General features: G+C 41.7%; 1 protein-coding gene across 1 annotated transcript in view; it reads right to left on the bottom strand.

Moving 5' to 3' along the window:
- stk10 (serine/threonine kinase 10) overlaps positions 1-23,471 on the bottom strand; it is a 36,683-nt gene that overhangs the window by 12,351 nt on the left and 861 nt on the right. The window contains exons 2-7 of the mRNA XM_031869296.1: positions 14,092-14,256; positions 8,294-8,342; positions 7,469-7,618; positions 5,194-5,266; positions 3,161-3,355; positions 2,484-2,565 (exon numbers count right to left, since the gene is read on the bottom strand). Of these exons, the coding sequence (XP_031725156.1) occupies positions 2,484-2,565; positions 3,161-3,355; positions 5,194-5,266; positions 7,469-7,618; positions 8,294-8,342; positions 14,092-14,256 (714 nt within the window). The remainder of the gene's footprint in view (positions 1-2,483; positions 2,566-3,160; positions 3,356-5,193; positions 5,267-7,468; positions 7,619-8,293; positions 8,343-14,091; positions 14,257-23,471) is intronic.

Below are 23,471 nucleotides of genomic sequence, written 5' to 3'. Positions count from 1 at the left end.
CTACCACTTCCTGAGTATACACTCCAACGTGCTGAGAGATCAGCCATCACACGGTTAAAGCCATACGAACCTGTGGAGGTACGAAGTGAGGTGAACAAATGCTGGGACTTCAACATTTGCAGCTTCACTGAACGCTCCAATAATACTTGAAAGAGTGTGTGATGCTTAGATGAGTGTAAGGGTGTGTGTGTGTGTGAGTGTGAGGGTACATGCATTTAAGGGCAAAAGTAAATAAACAATCCAGTACACATCTACTCTAGGACTATCTCAAAGATCTCAACAGTAAAATGTCTTTAAGGACTTTCTTAAGGCTGGAGTTTTAGACGGAGATTCTTCAAAGCCGAGAAAAGTAAATTATTCCCCAGATTATGAACGATCTTTTTGTCCAGTATCCACTACTGATCTAAGCCTACACTGTTTAGTAAAAACCCCTCAGGCACCATTAGAAAACCAACAGTAGTCTGAGATGTCAGCCTCCAACCGTTTATTGTAACAAGTGAATTCAGACCTCCCATGTCTAAGCTAAACACAGCTTCCTTGAGGCATATCACAGAGGAAAAAAATGGCAAACAGTGTGATATTTCTGCCCTGTTAAATCTAGCTATGTTTTTTTTGACTGCCATTACGGATTAAGATGTGGATCAGTGGAGCCTATGTCCTCTCTTTTAGGTTTCACGTTGCTTTTGGACCCAAAGAGGCCTGTGATTTTGGGTCTTACATGCTTGGCTAGGCGTGAAAAGGTTAAACGTGAACAATACGGCCCATTAGGGGACCAGAGGAAGGGGCTGCAAAGGCAGAATTACCTGTGAACCACTGACAGTGCACTGTGTGTGTGTGTGTGTGTGTAGTTGTACTTCTGTTTTTGTAAGGATACATTTGAGTTTTAGACCTTGAGTGAGCACATTTTTGGGAAAGTGAGGGCATTTTGGTCATTCTTCACTTCATAAAGGGTGGTTCAGAGGTTAAGAATTGCTTTTAAGGTAAAGGTTATAATTAGGATACGTTTGGGGCAAGTTCTGGTGTTAGACAAGCAGTCATTTTGGTCTACATAAATAATATTGACTTGACTTTTTTGCCCGGATTTTGAAATATCTGTACAATCCACAGAACTCACAGAAAATATATGATACATGAATGGAAGCCACACCAAAAACACTGTAGAAAACCCTAGCCATGAGAAACCATGTGGGAGTAGAAACTATATTCAGTGTAATGAGTACAAAGTCATCCAGATGGCTTCCCACCAGCCACAGTGACTGATACTGTGTCATGTTGTTTTGTAAACATTTTTTACAAGCACACATGTGGGACAGACACAAGGCAAGAGTGGCAAACTGTTTCAAACAAATACCATCTTAGAAACGCCTGATGACAAAGACTTTATGAATTTTGTCCTTTTATTTCCTCTGTTGTCAGTTGCGCACACACCTCACACAGTTTAGCACCTACACTCCTTAAATATGATTCATTGTAATCCTCATGTTCACTTCCTGCACTACATCTGTTTTTAATATCCATACACTCCAACGAATAACAAAGTCTGACCTAAAACTTGTCACATAGACCGATGGTAACTTCCAGTAAACTGAATCGAATGCCATCATTGCATAACCATCCACAGTAAATACTATCTAACAGCCGTTAGGAGCAGCAGGCATGATAAACATCTAAAACCTCCAGCACGGCACCAAAAAACAAACCGCGCCCGTCTCTCCCCCACCCCCCACTGGAGAGCACATGCAGAATTCCCAGTGGGCCCGGGTCTAGGATTTTCATCTCTGCCTCTCTCTAATTGGCCAGAGGTGGCGAAGTCAGGGTAATCCAGACATGGTATTGGCTGAGGGTGGGAATGTAAATAGCTGGCGTTTCCTCAGCTGTGGGACATGGACAGGAAACTGTGGCTCTGAATTTGAATAGACACTGTGCTTTAATCCACACCCTGTTCACTTTTTCTCTCATTTTTCTTGCTCCGTACTTCGAAAAACTTTTGTCAGAATTCATCCTCAGATATTATTGTTTACCGTCATCAGCCTCTCCTAAATATCCTAGCAATCTAAAATCTTTGGCGCAAAAACCTCCATTGTCCTTAAGATGAAAATGGTGCTTCAAAAAGTGAACGATTCTTATGGTCCTGAAAGTTTACTCCCCTTCCTTCCTTCCTTCCTTTTTTTTTTAGCTTTCTTCTTTCACTTAACTTTTTATGCCATCCTTCTCCTTTTCTGCCTGCTGAATTTCTTCCCCACTCTCGTACACCACCTTCTATTCCCCTCCCACTCACATGCCAGTGCCCTCCACGGGGGCACGGCTCATTTCCCTGGCATAGATCACTCCATTCAGGTCTTAAAATAGAAGATTAAAAGGCCCCGTATTATGTGCGTCTGTGCAAGATAAGGACAGAGCGAGGACAATGTTCCATCATATATCAAAGTGCAGCATTGTGTAACATTTGCTAGGTTATAATTGCACATTGCATCAGGGCCTACCTCTGTGAGTTGTGCTACAGTCGGACGAGTCTCTGGGTTTTTGTCCAAAGCTTTCTTCAGGAAATCTTTAAAGTCCTGTGACCTTGAGAGAATACAAGACAACGGTATTAATCAAGGGGGATGGAGGAATAACTACAACATAACAAAAAGTGTGAACAAAACTTTTGTTTTGTGGGTCATTTTAGTGCACAGCTGTGCTTTGTACAAGAAAGCATTCAACAGGAATGATGAGTGGGCTCCCCATCCCTTTCAGCACCTGATTTTTGGAGCACTAAATTTGCTGCTATGGAACATTCAGGCTCATGACATTGAAAAATTACAGTTTGGCACACGCTTAAATCCTGAGTTGTTGCTATAGTTGTGGAAATGGCTAAATGGGCTGCAGGCAGAGAGGGGGAGGATGATGTGATACATAGAGTGTCTACACTACAGGACACAGAATGTGCAAAAATGTGGTAATAGAATAAAAAAAAAAGGTGACGCAGGGAAATCTAAAAAATATATAAAAGCTCTGGTCCATGTATCATAATCTATGAGAATAATGAATCATGGATTGTAAAAGCGTTTTATAATTTCCTGGTTAAAATATTCCTGTTGTCTCATGCATTGTATTATATGGTAAATTTACGTCACAACGTACAGCAGCTAATTCAGATTCCTTTTTAATGGATCCTCACCATTTGTGCGGCTGCTCCAGGGTGGGAGGCTCCGCCTTGGCGATCTTCAGCAGCACCCTCATGGGGTTGAGCTCATGGTGCGGGGGTTCAATCTGGGCAAGCTCAATCAGAGTGATCCCGAGAGACCAGACATCCGCCTTGTAGTCGTATGGAGCATCCTTCATTGTCTCGCACATTACCACCTCTGGGGCCATCCTGAGACAGAAGAAAAAGGGACCATTTACATGGTGTAGGACACTGAATCCTTAATTTAACTAAAATGCTAACAAGTGAAGGCATACTGCACATTTATTTACGCAACATTTATCCTCAAAACATGCTTAATTGGAATAGTCAAGCTGTAGAGGTGAGTTTTCTCCTCGAGCATGCCGTTTAGTATATAATTAACTTACGTGTGTTAATGTTTGCATGTATACCTGAGCAGTATGTCACCTGTCTGGATGAAATGTGTGTAGAACTGTGTTTACAAGAGGAGGGTATGGGATCACTGACCTTTAGAGGCAGTTCATAGGTCTTACATGCATGCAGAAATTGCAAAGCAACAAGTGACAGAACTAATAAGTAACTCAACTTGTTAAGATTTGACCTATCATGTTGTAAAAATCTGTTTTGCCAAATCAACACAGCTAGTCGTATAAAAAAATAAAACAGTCCCAATATGATTCAATAGTTTCTGATATCATAAAGATACACGTGTGGTATTTACAATAGTTTTATCTGAGCAGCGCCAGCGAGGGACTAACTGTTGATTACTGCGGTGGGGATAAGGAGTGTTCCTCTTCGCTCTTATTCGCTATTTTGCAGGTGTAAACATCAAGCACACTTCTCCAATCAACGCGTGTTTGCTGACAATCTGCAGGATTGCTCGCTAACCCCCGAGCTCTTAAATGTACTCAAGTGCAAAGAAACAAATATGTGCTCCCCCATTGTTTGTTGACTTTACTAATCAGCGCATTCAAGGTAAAAGTATACAACAACCCCGTCTGCAATATTCTGTTCAGGATCAAAAGAAAAATGAGGGCACGGCCATGTTTCTCTTGAGCTGGGGTGTGTATTCCTGAAGGATGCTAATCTGTGGTAGTCAATGGTTAACAGGCTGCATAACTAGGACAGTGGAACAAAGTTCTCTGTGGAGGTATAGAGGAGAGAACCAACGACATTAAAGCACTAAGTTGAGGTGTTGGGTTGAATTGAGTGCTGCAGGAATGAGTCCTAAAACCTGAAACAAAAGTCAGCATTTTTGTACTTCCGGTTCCCTCGACTTGAAATCAATGGGGTTTTTTGTGGGTGGGTATTTGGCTAGATGCCTAAAACAAATGTCTGTGTTTAACACAAGCTTAGGAGGTTTCAACAGTTTGGTCTACAATATAAAATATGCCAGTAAGTATCCCAAATGTTACGTTTGAAGATTTTACGTGTCTTAAAAAAGAGGAGGATTGTTAACAAGGGACTATATGAGACTACAAAACGCCATCCCACCGACTAGTCCACCTTTACAGCCTTGTTGTTAGTGGTGTAGTTTGTTTATAGGCACACTGATTACTTCTGCCAAACACCTTCATGTTTTTATTTTATTATCATAAAAGTAGTGTTCATTTGTGAAGATTATCTTGCTGAACAAAGCGTGTAAGTATCATAAATGCATTTGCCACCTAGCTCATTTTAGGCAGTAATCCAAAATCCAGTTTTAAAAAAATCCAATTGGCTTTTTGTTGGGGGAAAACCGTGCGATACCAACTTCCAGGGTTGGCCTACAAAAATACATGTGTATATTCAACATCATGTGTTGTGAGTGGCAGGAAATCTGTTCCCAAAAAGCCATAATCCCCTACTCATATAGCTCATGTAGGGATGGTTCATATGTCTACAGTTAGAGATTATGCTGCATGGTAAATATATTAGTACATTGCAGACAATTAGACCGTTTGGATTTAGAGGATGTTGGATCAAAAAAAACAGAAGCTTTAATCCATTCTAAGACCATGCATAGCTCTTTCCCTTAGTGCTCTGATGTAGAGTAATGTTTTACTCACCAATATGGTGTTCCAATGAAAGAATCTCTTCGTTGTAAGGTTTTGGTGTTTTTCGCAGATACGCCAAAATCAGCTACAAGAATGAAGAGAACACCAGAAACAAAAAAGATGACGTGAGATATTTGAAAGAAGTTCACTGGAGACATTTAAGAGGGACTAAAATTAAAAACTTCCATTTTTTTTTCTCCCTTTGTAGTTGAAAAATAGTTTGTAGCTTGTAAAACTATCATGCCATTGAGACACAAAGCCAGAATCATTGAATTTATAGCAGTTAGGTTTCCCAAACAAGCTGCCTCCATTTCCTGACATGACCCTCAGATTACAGGGGTGTTCTTTTCACTTTGGCTGAACATGTGTTTTTCTCTGCGAGTAAGAATATTACGTGTGGCATGCCCAGGGTTCAGTACTTGGCAGAGGCCTATACTCACAAGGCAGCAGGCTGACTGCTTCAATTACAAACTGGCATGTTCTATTACGGGGACTTAAGTGACTGTCTTGGTTTCTGCAGACTACAATTCAAATATCTTTGACTTTACAGTCAAATATATAATTTTAGACTGTTGCAGTCCAAATTTTTGCAGAAAGAACGTTTCCTTTATACAAAGACAATAAATTACACTACCGCCGTTATCGTTCACAAAAAGTAGAGTTAAAACATTAATACCCTGAAGGATGGTAGCATATTTAGGAAGAATCATACCAATAAGGGTTGGCCTTATGAACCCAGAGGCTCAAATACACTTCAGTACATTCTGTATCACTGGGTTTAACATATGTTCCTTTGAGTAATCACGAAGGGTCTCTCAAGAAGCATTATTATGATTATACACAAATATTTCTACCATTCACGCCTAAAGGTTCCCATAATGCACCACTCAAAGTCAGGAACCAAACGAGTGCACAGTAACAGGTGTTTCAGTGGAAAACCCCTTCAAACATGACAAGGATTCAGTGATTTGATCTTAATTTTACGTGGAGTACATTATTTCTATCATACTGATTTGCCTTTGTTATTGATCATAGCATTGATAAAGCAGCATGAGCTTAAGTTTTTTATAAACATAAGCCAAAAAGTTTACAACTGTACACAGTGTTAAATGCCTTACATCAGAGGTGGATAAAATGCATTTGGCCGGGCCTCAAAGGAAGATAATTGCGAACTTGTTTGAATTAGCGTGTAGTTAGATAAGTTTGGAGATTGTAAATGAGTCAGTGTCATGACTTAATGATTTTAAAGAGGCAACTCCCAGTGATTATAGTGAACTGTGATGTCTTAGGCAGGAATGTAAGGCAGTGGAAATGGACTTCAACAAGAAGGACAAGTCCAACTCACAGAGCACAGTGGCTGACAAAATGTGTCATTTGAAATTGAAGAGAAATTTCAATAAAACCATGGACCAATTTGGTATCAAATAAACTACAAAAAGCAGCCAGTTTCGCAAGGAAATCAGCTCCATAATATGATGTTCTAAGCAGTTCACAGTTACGCTCCACTGATTATTTTAAGCTTGTTGGTCATCACAGAGTGCAAAAGCACAGAGTGAAAGAGAGTAACACATCATGTAGTCAAAAGAGACCAAAACATATATTTTTTGTTGTTGAAAGTTTTATGTCTGAAGATCTAAATGTCAAGCAGCCATTTAGAAACAAAATCTGCACTTCCTTAATTTACTCTTACATAAAGCACATTAAAACACAATTTTCCCTTTCCTGGAAACTACTCTAAACCAATAATTGCTGGCCAATGGGTTGGATCCACAACTTCAGCTGTGCAATGCGAAGAATGTGGAGAGCTCTTCAAAAAGCCAATAAATGAAAATATGCTTTTGAAAATGCAGTTTTCCTTTTAAATGCCCACTTTTGATCCTGCTACAGCCCCACAGGAGGTGTACAGGGCCTCTAACTTTGTGTGTGTGTGTGTGTGTGTGTGTGTGTGTGTGTGTGTGTGTGTGTGTGTGTGTGTGTGCGCGCGCGCGCGCGCGCACACACGAGCGCGACATACATGTGGCTGTATTTGTGTGTTCAGCCCATATACCTCGGCCACATGCATGTAAGCCAAAGAAACAACAGAGAAGTTCCAGAGAGAAACATGTGATGTGCAATGGGAACATGGGGTTCATCTGAGAATTAGTTCAACTTCCGTCATGTTAGCGGTCAAATGGTTTCTTGGTAAATGATGGGATTACTCCGGGATTTACTAATTTGATCCAAATCAAACCCACAAAAGTCAACTGTGTACAAGCACCTACAACTAGTCAAATATCTAAACCCTTACCCAGTTTGATGTCCCCATCCAGCATGAGGAGGATGTTACCAGCCTTCAGGTCTCTGTGGATGATCTTTATGCTGTGGAGGTAATCCAGAGCTTCCAGCATCTGGCGACAGACCACCTTAATCTGCGGCTCCGTCAGCCCACGATCCAACTCTGATAAGCGCAGGAGAGGAGGAGGCAGGAGTCAGGAGATGGAGGGGATACATATATTAGCAGGGGAGAGAGGTCAGAATGAGAGGGAAATGCAAGGGAGAGTTGAGAAAACTTGCTGAGAGGTTCAAAACCCATTTTGCACACCTCGCAGATTCCACATTCATTCACTAAGTCTTGAGGACTGATGTGGTGTGTGAACTCCGCGAAGAGAAAACAGAAAAAGGTAAACCTGTTGATATCACTGACGTTTCTCAGATGGTGTTGCTGGAGGGGTAATCCCAGATCAGAGAAGCTTTCATACATCCAAGCTAGTCCTGCCCTGCAGACTTTATTCTACTGTGTCTGTGTTTGGTTAGCTGCAGTTGGGGTACAGACAGTTATGAGGATGTGGATCACCATGTAAAAACAGACCAGGGGGTTTTCCCACACCGGAGGACTTCAATGTGTCTGACTGCTTTCTAGATCGTTCAATGTCAGACTGGTGAAGAATGTACATGATCATATACGGAACGATCTTTAGTTAAACATTGATTCTCTAATATTTAACTTCCTTAAAGTCACTGCAGGTGTAGTCCCAGCACCGCCGCAGGTGTGGAACTCGACTCTCGTGACAGGGGAGGAATGTGAAGTGCTTATGAAAACATATCAAGAGAGAGCAAAAAGACAGAGGCCTACCTAGCATTATGGCATCCACGGCACCTCCGGGGCAGAACTCAATCATGATCTGAGGAATGAAGGGGGAGCCTTATGAATATACAGTACAAACATAAAATTGACAGCTGGCACCTTTTCTTTTTCAGGGATTTATATGTAGCAACGGGCAGAACAGATCACTTCACATCAGCAGCACATGAACAATTAGTATGTACACAATTATCACATAAACATCTTTGAAATACTTCCCATTCTATCATATCTCAAATCATCACTTTCACTATTATGCAAATTGTAAATGTTGTTCGATACTGTTGATGAATTGTTTGTGATTCTGTGGCTAGAAACATTCAGCACTGATGGACCATAAAAGTTTGGCACTTAACTTGAGTAATTTATGAAGACCTTAAATGAAGTGTGGCAGTTAAATGAGCTCAAGTTGATTAATACCGTGAGCATAAACACTCTACCAATGATGAGGACTGCGACTACCCACTACTATTTTTTTTATATTTTTGCTGTTCATCAGTTAAACACTCTTTGACATCTGTGGTGAAAGTACTACAATACACACACTTTGCAAAGTGGACAGCTGGATTGAGACTTAAGTGTGTGATGAACTGTCTGGCACACACATAAATACCAGTTCTGCAGTGAAGTAAAACACACACACAGAAAGAGAGAGAGAGAGAGAGAGAGAGAGAGATAGAAAAATATTCTGAGAACACACTCCCTAAATGGTGGCTTGTTGGCAAACAGCAACTTCCAACAATTTCATTTCCTCTCCTTACATAGTCAGCCACTCTCTGACATGCACACGCCTGTTAGAAAAACCTCCAAATGTTTCATTCTGGTAGAGTGGGACCAAAGAAAATAAAGCCACCACAGGATTTTAGACCAAAAATCAATCCTAGGTTTGTGTTCACAGCAAACCTGCCATGTGATGTCATTCTTATTTAATCATCAGAGTCTTGCTTGCTATGACAACACTGTCAAAGAGTCAACCTGGTAGTGGACAGGGTGTGGAGTTTCAGTCCTGTCAAAGCCATACAAAGAATTATTAAGTACAACAGGTGCAAACACCCCAGGTACAGATGACTGTGAGAAACTCTACATACTGTACCTCCATGCACATGCAGTTAGATGAAGACACACACACTCAAAAGATGAGGAATGTCTAGCTAGCCTGGTATGCAGCTCTCCCGGTGAAACAATGTTCTTTTGTGAAGTTTGGATTGACAAACCCTTTAGTTTTGTGTTTTGTCACCCATTTATCAAGTATGCTTCATTTCTTCAACATCTCTTTTGAATGGCAGAGAGCAGGGAGACAGTTTGGCCTGTGTGTTACACGCTCTAATGCTTCCACCCTTTAAACATACTGTATCACAAAGATCAGCCCTCAGTGTTTGACCTCTGTTTCCTAAAACAAAGCTATGACTTAAGTTCCATTAAAGCACTGAAAACTTTAGTCTGCAACACTGAATATTTGTGTCCAAATGAGAAACAACTGAATTTACAGATAAAAAAAAAAATTAAAAAAAAAACACATTCTAAGTTGCAAATTAATAAAAAATAATAAAAAAAACTCTATTGCTCTGCTTTATTTGGGTATTATTTGTGTATTGTTTTAGATTCTGATTTTTTATTTTGTTCAATTTGGATTGGTCTAGAAATTACCTTTTTCCATCATAGCCACACCCACTTCAAAGAAGAGCACAGAAAGATTTTTATTCAAAAGAAAAGTTGGTTCAAGACTGTTTGTGTTATTTATGTTTTGTCCACATCTGCCACAAAAACCCATCATCGGTCGGGTTCATATAGTTCCCCATTACTTTACAGTAAGAAGACATTTTACATTACCTGGACCAATTTACCTTGTATTTACCAATACATTTAAATTTGACACATTGAAATTTAGATTGTTAAAATGTCTTTTTCAACTATATCTCCCTGCAGTGCTGTTTAAACACTGATACAATAATCTAGTTTTAAAGCGCTCCCAGAGTGAGGTTTATTTCATATTTCAGCTCCGTATTCCTGCTCACCGCTAACCAAACACACCTTATTTCCAATTGTCCCCCGTTTAAAAAACACCCACTGAATTAAATGAGCTGCCCGTCAGTAGTAACACCCTATGCTACCCAACCTAAACAGCTGAACATAACACTACTCCGTCATAAGCAACTGGCTTGTGTTTCCGTCAGTGTCTCTGCAGTCAGATTTGCTCTCCCTGCCTGAAACAACTCTGGATGACGTGGTGTGCTGCAGTGAAGAATGTGCCCCGACTGGTCAAGCCACATGCAAAGCATACCTACTATGGGCTGAACACACATGCAAGCACAAGCTTTGCCTATCTCACAAATGCACATACCCCCTCCAAAAAAAACAGAATCAAATTGGACACAGCCTACAAAATAGAAAAAGCTTTCAAATAAACGCAGCAGGCCCTGCTGACACTGCAGTGTTCCTGCGATTCACAGCTCTGTACCTTCACAATGATTTCCCACCTCATTTCGTCAGAAGACTAGAGGATATAAAAGGCGATTTGCAAACAATGACCCGCTTGGAAACGGCAGCATCGAATAAAGAAAGAAATATGAGCGTATAAAATCTGAATCGCACTGACTGTTAAACATTGTCACACTATGAACATGACTAATGCTTCAGCGATCTGTGTATATGAGGCGGTGCCAAAAAAAAGACATGTTGACTTTTATCAATTCGCTTTCCAGTGCCATCGAAAGATCTCCTAGCGACCGCAGCCAGTGACATTATGTAGACCTCATTGTCAGCAAATATTGGCAAAGGTATAATAAAAAAAGATTGTAAATAATTTCAACTTTACACTTTGTCATGTTGAAAGTGCATTTAATGGGTTAAACAAAGTTTGTACCTCCAATCTAAAAAAAAAATCCCTAGTTTTGGTGTAGAAAAGCTAAAAACACACTTACTATATACTATAGTATAGTATAGTATATACTATACTATATACTATACTATACTTCATTAGACATTTCTGCTGGATCGCTAATCTGAATCCCCAAAACGGCAAACACAAACGTGTCACTTACGTATAGTGATAGTTAGCCATGCAGACAGCTAAGTGGATTTTTCATGGAAGCAGATTAAATTTTGTTCATGGTGCTCCTCAAAGCACGGAAAATATACATTTTAAAAGTTGATAGGTTAAATCTACTCAAATCCACCAGAGAAATAGTCCTTGTTAATTCCATTAGTATTTGGATGACAGCATAAATCACAGGGAGGAAAATCTCAAAATAAAACAGACATACATGTGTTGTCATTTGGGTAAACCAACCCTTTATTCAGGTAGGCTTAACTATGCTTTTAAATGATGTGTGAAAGTTCTCTTCTGTGTTTATTATCTCTCTTTTTCATCCGTTTAACAGCTCTCCCTTTTCCCCTCTCTGCTCGTTCTGCTGGGTGTGCTGATGTCAGCAGTCCTGTCCCCCATGTTAAAGGCCCTCTTTTTCTCACGCTGTGGGCCCGGCTGCCCTTCTAGCCTCAAGACCAGATTGTTCCTGAACGGGAACAAACAGCCCTTCTCTCGCCGTCTCTTTCTTTCTTCCTCTATCCCTCGCTTACTCAGTAGAAAGCAGAACGGGTGTGTCAGTACTGGAATGCATCATCTCACCCCTCCCCGGTCCACCCAACCGGAGGTTACCGAGGCCTGACCGCCAACCACTGGGCTAATTGTTGAGGTCCTGAGGTTAATGAGGTGCAGAGCTTGTTCACTTCGTCATGTTTTATATAATTATTCTACTACTCATAAGTCCATTTTTGCTGTGAGTTTCTATACCAACCCAGAAACGTTGGTTGCTGTTAAAATACAGGCTGATCCACAGATAATGCAGAGATTGAGAGAATGTCTTAGACCTCAAATAAAAAGGAGATATTAGTGTCTGAGCACAGCTTGGAAGGGAAATAGTTAAGTAAAAGTTGACACCCTGAAGCCGCACGCACTTACGCACGCACGCACGCACGCACGCACACGCACACGCACACGCACACGCACACACACACACAAGGAAGGGATGTTTGTACATTTGATTTATCAGCACAAACAAAGTCTCACAGGCTATGACTGATTGTGGACATTCACCTTCCAAACTCAGGAATTCCAGCTGTGGCCAACACAACCACAACCAGTTCTGCTCTGGGGCATAGCTGTGTGTGTGTGTGTGTGTGTGTGTGTGTGTGTGTGTGTGTGTGTGTGTGTGTGTAGGCAGTCTGGTTTCAGTACTGTGACATTTCTATTGTAATTGTCATGTTTTGCTGGTTATAATCCCCAAGATTTTCAATAAATCAAAGCCTTTTTGATACAATTTAATTTAAAAAAAAAAATCTTTGCAATAGCCATTCAATGTATTTGCTTCCAGTAACTATCTTTCTATGTAGTAGCTACCTTTGGTAGTTGCAGTGTGATCAAACAAAATTGCTACTCCACATTAAAAATGTTCAACTGACAAAATATATTGTGGCTTTTATTGTAAAGCTGTCACAAGAAACTATCCATGGTTTGTTATTAAAAAAAACAGTCATTTTAGGCATTTTTTGTCAGCAGATCATTTTTTGCAAAGTAGATATGGAAGCAGCAGCCACACAGAGCTGTTAGACACCTCCTCTTCTCAGCAAGGTAATGAACTTTAATGTGCCAAAGACTACTGGCGCTGTGCATGGCATGAAATCAGACCATGGTTGCAAATATTATTGACTGCTTTATCAAAACAATGCCAGTTTGTTCGGCTGAGAACACAAGTGGCTCTTCTGTTGTATTTCTGACAAAGTATCTGCTCAAGGAATGTTCACTGTAGTAAACTGAACCTGCTGTTACCATTGAAACATGGGTGTTGCCCAATCCACTGGACTAAAATCTTACATATTTCAACTTATACAATACTTAACGATTACTATTGTTTTAATAACTAAATAAGGGTGACTACCGGAAAACAACACAACAGTTACATCTAAACTGTAAACCTATTCATAATAATAGAAGTGAAGGGTCGAAAAACAGAACACAACTATCTTGAGTCTTAACGCTGCCTTGTAATTCCTCAGATATTCTAGGTCGTGCCCCAGCATGAGGTCACTATTATTTTTCTTGGCCAGATAGAGAGGGAGATTACAGAGGGAGTTGAACACTTGACCCAATGAGCGAGCGTGGAGAAGGGAAAATAGCTTGAGAGCAGAAAACACAAAGTTGAACTTGGTCTTCATTCCTGCTGTAGCATCAGGGTGAGGATCGGGTCATTTCTGATGCATTATGTCACCCTGGAGACAATCCATTTCTCTTATCTTAATTATTCACCAGAGCTCTCATAGGGAGGGTAAATATACTCTGGATACTCTGGCAGTCACAGATTGAGATGAGCCTGCCAACATACATGGTTAGGAGGTTTTGTTTTTCCGCTTCCCTGCTGATCGTTAAAGTTTGTGTGCTGTGGCTCTGCGTGGAAAGGATGCCAAGAAAGTGGACGGACACAGGAACCCCTCAACACAGTGACAAGGCTACATCTTGTGAGCAGGGTACAGCGTGGACAGCAGATATGGTTCCTTCGGTACACTATGCACCAGTCCAATATAACAGCAGCCTTGACCACAGTGTTCCCACATTGCAACATACTGTCTGTTCCAAGTACAACTTCTTCCAAATTCAGCCTATGAGTGTTTTATGTTTTTACAGCACACTTGTATAATAGTGTTCAGTTGAGGGAAGGTGGAGCAGAAAGAAATGAAGGGTGTCTGTGGATTACACTTTAAGCTGGTTTTCCTAACCAGCTTCCTGTAACACCTACCCACAGTTTGTTGTCATGGTAAAATGCGTCTAGCAGCTTGACAATGTAGCGGTGGTCACATTTAGCCAGGATGTCAATCTCAACGATGTAGTCCTCCAGCTCCTCCTCACATTTTGTCTCGATGACTTTGGCAGCAGCCAGAGCTCCTGTCTCCTTGTTCCTGGCCTGAAGAGACAGAGAAAGGGAAAAACAGTAAATTCAACATTTTTCTTTCTAAAAAGGTGGAAATATCAAAATCAAACTGACAATATAAATCTGTAAGAAAAAAAGTTAATTAGACCACCAAAGAATTAAAGACATCTAGCTTCTTGCATGTGCCTATCACTCTGCCGGGCCGGACTCTTCTAGCCCAGCTGAAGCCAAAGGGAATCCGAAACGTCAAGAAATGCAATTAAGATGTTGACTTACTAACATTTAGAGACAAAACAGGAAAGGAAACTCCACACCCTTGCTGAGCAACTGGGGTAAAAAGAGGAACCACAAAAGCAGTGTGGCTAAATTAAGACACACACATAGACGTTGGATTCCTAGTAATAAAGGGAAGTGAACGTAAACAGATTGTTCAGTGCCGCATCAAAACATGCAGACCATGAAGGTGACTCAGAGGGAGGCACAAGGCGCAAACACATGATGTCCATCCTTGAGTAAGAGAGAACGTTGTGAAAGTAGACTGATGGGGTTTTGTGGGCAAAAGCGACATTAATGCACGCCTGCAGACATAACCACACTTTCAGTGCCACAGTTGCAAAAGCACCACCGGGGACGAGCAAAGACTGAAAATAAGAGTTGTTCGGAGCCTCCAAGATTGTCAGATCTTATGAAGTGACTCAAAAAAAGGTTAATGCAACAGGTTGTAAGCAATCAGGTGGAAAGTACTGTGTGTGTGTGTGTGTGTGTGTGTGTGTGTGTGTGTGTGTGTGTGTGTGTGTGAGAGAGAGAGAGAGTGTGAAAGGTGGTGCGAAAATATGTCTTAAAAGTGATATGCCATGGTGAGGAATGGAGGATGTACATGTGCACGTGTCCATCCAGTGACCTGGAGAAACACGACAGACTAAACAGCTCGGCGAGGGGTCCGATGCCTCCACGCTTTTACAGGGGCTGTGGGAAAAAACATCTGAATAAACAGAGCAAGGCTCGCAGCCACACACACTCGTCAACTCATTCCGGTTCGCCGTGACTGTGTGCGTTTGTCAAACAGAGCTCCGGAGAAGCCGAACCGCCCCCACACAGTGCGAGTCAACAGGACGTCTCCTTCTGCCACCAAATCATCCATCATACAGTTAACGAGCCTCGACAGCAGACACGGAGACACCAGACTCTTTCCCTCCTCCGCCAACATCTCAGCTCTCTGCTATTGGCTCCCCCTCCTGCACCGACTCGGTCAGCCTGGACAAACTCACCGCCTGGGGTCCGACTTCCTGCAGAAGTTGCTACAGACCCACTGGGACTGTATATGCACCAACTGTATGCTTGTTGGGGTTCTCTGCCAAGTTTATTGTAACAAGACTATATTAAAGCCATGTTATCTGTCCCAGAACTCCATCTACCGTCTGCCCATCTGAACACCAAACAAAAGGCGTCCTCATGGTTTCCTCCTCTTTTGACTCATCAGGTTTACAGTCCAACAGAATGATGGCCGACTTACTGTATATCTGAACAAGTAGGAGTATTGAAATGTTGTATCTGGGGGCATTTTCCAGTGAAACACTGGTCACACAAACACCTTTACATCTCAGTGGGAACACAGCTGAGGAATGTGCCTCTGGCCTTCAGATGGTTGGGGGAGTGGACAAAGACGGTACACTGAGAGAGCTTTTTTTTGTGGTGCCTTTTTTTTTTTTGCGTGGCACGAGGAATGCATTACGTCAAGAGTCCTCAAGTGCAGTATGCAAACAAGCATGTTTGTTTACGTCTGCATCTTACCAAGTGTATACACTGCACACAGAGAGGAAATTACAGTGAAATGCCTCATTCTGCCTCACATGGGACCTCCTGACTTCCTAACAGTAAGTGTGACATCAATGCTTACTGTGTGTGCGTGTTTCAGTACTTACACGTGAGAGAAATAATTGCAGGCAAGGCATCTAAACAACCTTGAAAAGACCAGCAGCAGCCTCTCCAAACACTGTTCTGTCATTTCAGATGAGTGAAATTAAAGGTTCATTTCTTCAAACTTTCCGCTACTGTTGTGGTGGTGGTGGTGGTGAGTTCAGAGACTGTTGACCTTACTTCACATCCGGACAAAGCAGTCCCACCTTTCAGGCGCTTATAGCAGATATTTAGCATTCATTTCTAGACAACCAAAAAGGCTGAAAGAACATTATATTTCATATAAAAACAGATTTAAGCAATAACTGGGAGGGATACTGCATTTTTTGTACATACTAGGACGCAAAAGCCAAATGTTCACACTTTAACAACTATTATTGCTCCACGACTCATCTGAGTAAAACTGGAATTATGCTTTTCCAAAGACACATAAACGTCTCTGCAAAGCTACGCATAGAAGGGTGTTATGGGTGAAGGTCGAGGAGCAAGCGTGCACAGTCACACATTCAAAGTGTCAACGCCGCGCTGATTGGTTGATTCGCCTCTGGTGGGGAGTTGGAAATTAAAACAGAAAAGGAAAAGTCAATGTCACACAAGTTGTTCATAAAAGTAGAACAGAAAGGTCTCATTTGCCAACATGCAGCATAATTCCATATTTAGAGGGATGACGAGTTGTTACCGGTTGGCCCTGGAGGTACATACATCATTCTCAATCTGTGTACACATGACAAAAATAAAGTGACGACAAAACAAAAGATCGCACCGAGAGACAGCAGATGTCACCGAGTTATCCAGATTATTAATATTACACAATAACTACCGCAGTACTGAAGAAGTAGGGAAACAGTTCGCTGCTGTAGCCATCCCAAGAGAGAGAGCTGTGCTTTGCTGCGTCTCACCCACTCACTCTTCACTCTCTCTAACTCTCTTCCAGAGGACAACAACAGTCTCCGGCTTTGTTTGGGGTCTGGTTTCCATGGAGATCAGAGGGACTCGTATCGGTTGCTCGCTCTCTGCTTTCCTGTTCATTAGAGACTTGGCTTTCATGGAGGTTAAGTGCAAAAGGATTACTTAAAAAAGGACCCAACCTGGCAGACAAACAGACAGTAGGCTCTTCAACTAATTGCCTTAAAAGACCAAAATATTAAAATATCATTGTAAATTCCAAGCTATATATATCCGATATCTGATGAGACCACATGCAAGCTGTGACATTGACCACTGAAACAGAAAAGTGGAAGTATAAATCAACTGCCTTCCACCTAAATGCCAAGATGTTTCCTTTTATCTTGCAGTGTGAAAGGACCTATAATATCCAAATAAACAAATGAGGATTACAGTCCTGAGGCCAAAACAATGATGGACCTCCAAAAAGACAACAATTTGCTTTTCGATAACATTTTAAGGAAACAAAGAAGATACTTGCACCAACAACTACATTTTTGTGCATCCATTTTTTTTTCATTTTTCTATATCCATGATGCTTTTCTATCAATCATCCATCAGTTTATTTGCATGCATTTTTCGCCATATCCCCCCGCCCTTCTTAGTGAGGCATATGTACAGCCCACCTCTCTAACCTGCTGCCTCACTACTCATCGTCCGCCACACTGCACATCTTTTTGTCTCCCTCACCAAATATGCCCGTCATCCCTGCCTCTATATCTCCCCTCATCGGTCACATGTATTCATCCATCTGTTTTCACTAACAGTCCCGTCTGAAGGCCCCAATCCATGACCGAGAAGCTCGCCGGATGCCGCTCAAGAAGAGCTTTAGAAAAAGCAGATGTTAGTGACCCGTGTGTGAGCATACAAACATACTGTATGTACTGGCAGACTAAGCAAACAAAAACGCATGAAAGCACACGGCTCCCTGCTTTGAGTGGTGTGTTTGCCATTTGGTATTGAGCACGCACAATCTTTTCAATACAAATCAAGCTAGGAATAATAGTGTTTAATACTGTGTCTGCACTGACTGAGACATTAATGATTACTGTGGGTGTGTTGGCTTAAAAAGCACAGAGCTGAATCACACTCAAAATGGTACAAAAGCCTGCAGTGAGTTACCATGCCGAGCCTCAATATAACACTTTTACAATCAGCTTCCCAACATCTTTTTTTTTTACAAAATACAGATTAAGGAGTCTTTCTCCATTTAGACTGCAGACTGAAAACAATGAGGGATAGTTAATCATAGAGTGAACGGACCAGACGACCTCCTGAAACTGGTAACTCAGAACTTTCCCTGGGGTCAGTCACCTCCAGGTTGAATGAACATACCACATGCTGACGTGTATTTTCAGCCCGTATACAGTGTTATACTTTCTACACACACACACACACACACACACACACACACACACACACACACACACACACACACACACACACACACACACACACACACACACACCTTCAGGGGAATGCGTGTATGCTCGACCTTTGCCCCGTCATAAACCTGTAACCCGCCCCTCTTCTTTAGGCTCTCCCCATGTGTCTGCGAACAGGAATGTGGTTCTCAGCTCCCACATAATGACAGCAGCTAATAAAACCTCACCTCTGACAGCAGACGCCTGTGGAAGTGATGAGCTCTCACTTAGATGAACAAGGTGCACAAACCAAGCATGTTGACCAGCTACGGATTTGTTTTACAGTAAAAGTTGGATCTAAAAAGGTTTTTTTTTTGGCATTTTTGGGGTTTTGATTAAAAGATAATTCTCCTAAAAAGACACTAACACTGATCATCTAAGTTTTAGTTTAATTTCTGAAATACAGTGTAAAATGTATCATGAAAAAGTGCTATACCAGTGGCAAAAGTAAAAAAAAAAAAATGTAAACATGCACACTGGTGGCAGCAAAGCATGCATTCATGCATGTGGACGGGTGGAAACATGGATGGGGTTTTCTCCTAAATGACTGAAAAAACAGCGTTAGACTTGAAATCTAGTAGAGTAGTCCCCTTCATATCTTAGCTCATGGCTAACCCTAGCCTCAAAATGGACAAAGAAATCAAAGTAACGCATGCGTCTGTGGCTTCTATCAACTCTACAGCAAGATTCTTTGTCTCTTACACAACCCGCTGACTGCGTGAGCATGAATTTATGCATGGGCGTGAAGCACCAAGCGAAGTTCAAACTCAACACCCTGAGACAGAGCGTCGAGTCCTTTCAGGATGTGAACGGTTTGATCAACATTGCAAAACGTCCCATATCGAAAAGCTTGAAGTGAAGGTATGAAGAAGGTCAGTGAGGCAGGAAATCATGGTGACGCCACAAAGATCCTTGAGAGAAAACAACAAACGATTACACGGCTTTCTGCAATGATTCTTAATCGTAAAAAAAAAAAAAAAAAAAAAAAGAGAATATGTATGAATCAGAGAAGCAAAAGCACGAACCCCATGATAGATGAGATCCCCTTTCCTGACTACAGCTTCACAGTACCCGATACAAGAGTAACTCTATCTAGAGCTGATCTGAATTAACTTCAGGTGAATGGCAGTTACAATGTGCTTCAATGTGAAATTCAAATTTAAGAGGCTTTCTGCAAGTGCCAGTTATGAAGTCACTGCGAGGACTCCCAGCTTGCTGCTCACACGCCCACTCAACAGGGATCCTATCAGTAGCTGTGGGCCCAGCTGGTCCCGGAGATTAGACCCAGAGTCTGACGGTGGTCTCACTAAAGGCACTCCAACATACGTCTTCGTGGCACTGCCATGTTCTACATTCAGACCGCGGCATTTTTATGTAAACCTTGTGGCTTTCCTTTGCAAAGAGGATGTTGCAACCTCGGCCTCCACCGCCTCAGTCATGACACCCAGTGCGTCTCTCTTTCACTTGTCTGAAGAGGATAGTCTTGTTTTGAGTTCCACCGTCTGTCAAATGCAAGTCAACACTTTTCATATTTTGTGCCATAAAGCAATCCAGGTTTCCTGCAACATCTGATCTGGTAGTTAATAACTTCAGAGGCCAAAGAAAACCGACCTGTTCTGACAAGTCCCGTTATTCAAACCGTAGGTGTAGGAATTAGTTATTTTTAAAAAGCACAGGTTCCAAGCAAAAATAAAGTGTTTTCCCATGTTGTGATTTTGTACATAAGCCACATTGATGTTCATCATGTTCGAGAGTAATGCGATACTTCTACAATATGTGGCTAAGTAAACAAAATAAGTCCTCTTCAACAGTGCAAGTCCGCCGTCCTTTACCTCACAGACCAGCAGGGATAAGATACACTGTGGTTTTCAACCGCACAATGGAGATTTGACGGAGCGTAACCGTACAACCTGCTCGTGTCTATGGAAATATTTTTCCAGCGGCAGCAGGGCAATGGGCTCAGCGGCACGTGGCCCATTAATTAGTGAGGGGAACCATACAACCCCTCCGTTTCATGCTTCAGTCGCAGCCACACACACACACACCTTCACACACTCTTTCCAACATGTGCAAGCATGCATGGACTGAAAGCGCAGAAAAACAAAGAAAACATCCAATGACACATCCGGTAGACAGGAAGTGAGACATTCTCGTGCTATGACTTCACGTACAAGTAACTCAAGTGGTTATGATGACAATGAAGAATCTACAGGGAGGTGGACAACATTGTGCAAGATTTCGAGGCAGTACTGTCGGTCGAGGATTTGCACCAAAACGGCATCAAACAGGATAAATGCAATCAAATCAAACTACAATTTAAATCGAAAAGTAGCACCAGTTGCACTTCAAAAAAAGACTGATGCTGTCAATTTGTGACATGTTCACTTGAGGCCAAAATCCAGCTGCCTTTAGTAAGGTTAATGGGTTGCTGTCAGACCATTCATGACAAGCGTGCTAAATATTCTCATTAAACCGGGTCAAAGGGGGAAGCTGCATTTCCTAAATGTACAAATCAATCATAACGCGCCAGTTAGCGAGTACCTAAAACTGCAAACGATGCACTGTTATCAAGACTGCGTTTATGTCTTTCCGTGCCGTCTGACACCACCACACGGATGGTGAACAGTGAAACTGCAACCTTGTGAAACAGAGAACTTGAGAATGTCAACAACAGCCCGTTTGTGTTTCCTTCTCTTACACACTGACCTCACATTTAAAAACTAACACTCTGCATTTGGTTTCTTTATTCTGCCACATTATGTGTTAGGATGCTCAGTTAAAAACAAAAATGTGTGCACTGTTGAATCAGTTTTTCATGTTTCACTCTTTCATGTGAATGAACTTTGAGTTTCAGGATGTGGATGCATCATGCAACTTAACCTTTTTTTTGGCACCTGAGCCTTTAAAAAAACAATAACAAAGAGCAAGTTCAAATTCATGGGAATAACTTTCAGATGTCTGAAGAGATAAAAATATGCAATATTTTACAACCAAAAAAAAGGCAAAGATCAGATAAAGTTAGAGAACGTATTGTTAATCCCGTCTTGTTCAACATACAGACTGTAAACAGTAGGAAAGCACAGTTGCTCCTACAGGGTATACTCTGGAAATATAGCAGAAAGTATTTGACAACTGAGGGAGGTATTGCATTTCATTGGATCCTGTGATATAAACACTCTTGGCTTGATTCATCCGTAACACTCTCCTTACGCAACTAAGTGAGTTGTTATTCTCCCAATAGGGACATTAACCTTTAGAGAGTCAGTTAGACAGGAGCACTCTGTAGTCTCAACCAACGCTGTACAGTTAAAGAGGTCTGTGCTCAAATAAAAGAGGCTGTCTGAGCGGGGGGGGTCTTGCCACAAAATAATTAAAACTTTTTATGAAGAAAATGAGTATTGCTTTTCTGCTGTCTGTAACAGATAACAGATCCACCAGTTTAATTTGTTGCATGCCCCTAACCATCTGAAAAGCAGCTGATTTCACTTGTGATGGAGGTATCGACTCCCTCCACGCCTGCTCCATCACAGACTTTAACAACGGAAAACATGTGCGATCCACTACTCGAGACCTTTCCCTCCCACGGACGAGCTGATTACTCGGGAGCAGCGAGAGGAAGTCGTCGCCCCCCCCCCCGTCCGATGCAGTCCCACGATTTCCTCTCTTGGCCATCATCTGCTCCCACTCTGCCTGCCTCCCCTCCATCTGACAGATGCAGGTGTTGGAGCTGTCCTCCTCCAACCCACTCAAGGAGAGGAAACAGAAGCCAAAGCAGAGGCTTGACACTTGTATAAGAGAGGGAAATATATAGTGGGGACACGAAACATGTAGAAAGCTTCGGCAGTTATTCAAGTGGAATCATGTTCAACCTGCCGATAAGCCACAAATCACCTGTGCCTTAGTTTGAACAGTGTGTCCCTCAATTCAAAGAATCCCTGCGTATTTACAAACTAACATTGCAAGGAGTCTTCTAACTTAAAGCACCTTGTGAAAAGTCAGACCTGTCTTAGCTTCTTAGAAGCAACTCAAAGCATTGTTTGTTTTCATGGCATACTGGTTGCTTCACTTATTTTCTCTACATCGTCAAAAAAACTATCCATAGGACTCCTCACATGCTCGCTCTGCTCAAAAGACACATTATAGGACAAGTTAGATAATATTTAGACCTGTGGCTAGAAGCAAGATGGAACTATTTTCTTTTCATTTCAGTGCAAACAAGTCACCATTCCACTGAGACTCTTCTTCCAATGTACAGTATGTGCTCCTGTTTCATTTACCCACTGCATGTTGTCCAGTAAAAACAAAATACCTAAATAAGGTGGAGTCCTCTAAAATAAAAAAATAAAAATACTACATTTTCTGTTCAGTGCAGTCCTCTGGTAAGGCATCACTTCTTCCACTGAGGCCCCAGCTGTGTCAAAGACTTTCACTGTGCTCCGCTGGCCAGTGCAGACACAGAGTGTCTGTGCATTGCCGCAGAGATGGGACTGACCATGCTAACAGATCCAGATTAAATAATGTCTCTGAGCCAAAAGTGCTGCTGCTGCTGGAGAGGACTGGATAAAACTAATGAAGAGGGCTTTCACTGTCACTGAGGCTGCTTCACGCTGGAGTCACAGCAAGGGGTGCGTATAGTCGGGTGGGTGTATGGAGATTTTTTAAACCTCATCCTTAACAAGAAAAGTATTTTTTACTGAAACTATGATTATTTTAAGAGACAAAACAAGTTACTTAAAAAAAAAAACACCCATAACAAGGAATAAAACAGAAGATGAAGAGGATGTGAACTATCCTTGACAAACATGGAGAAGAATTATTTTTTTCTAAACAGGAACAACATTTCATTCAGAAGTAAACTTTTCTGTGACACCTAAATTCTACAGCACAGTGACCACCTGAGTGTGTTTCACAGTGGATCTCTGGACCACATACTTGACACATTAGTCATAATCTCAGCAATGC

The sequence above is a fragment of the Anarrhichthys ocellatus genome, unplaced genomic scaffold, assembly GCF_004355925.1.
Source record: "Anarrhichthys ocellatus isolate YVR2014 unplaced genomic scaffold, GSC_Weel_1.0 scaffold46, whole genome shotgun sequence".
NCBI lineage: Eukaryota > Metazoa > Chordata > Actinopteri > Perciformes > Anarhichadidae > Anarrhichthys > Anarrhichthys ocellatus.
The sequence above is the reverse complement of the archived record's forward strand: the minus strand, read 5'-3'. Positions and strand labels throughout refer to the sequence as shown.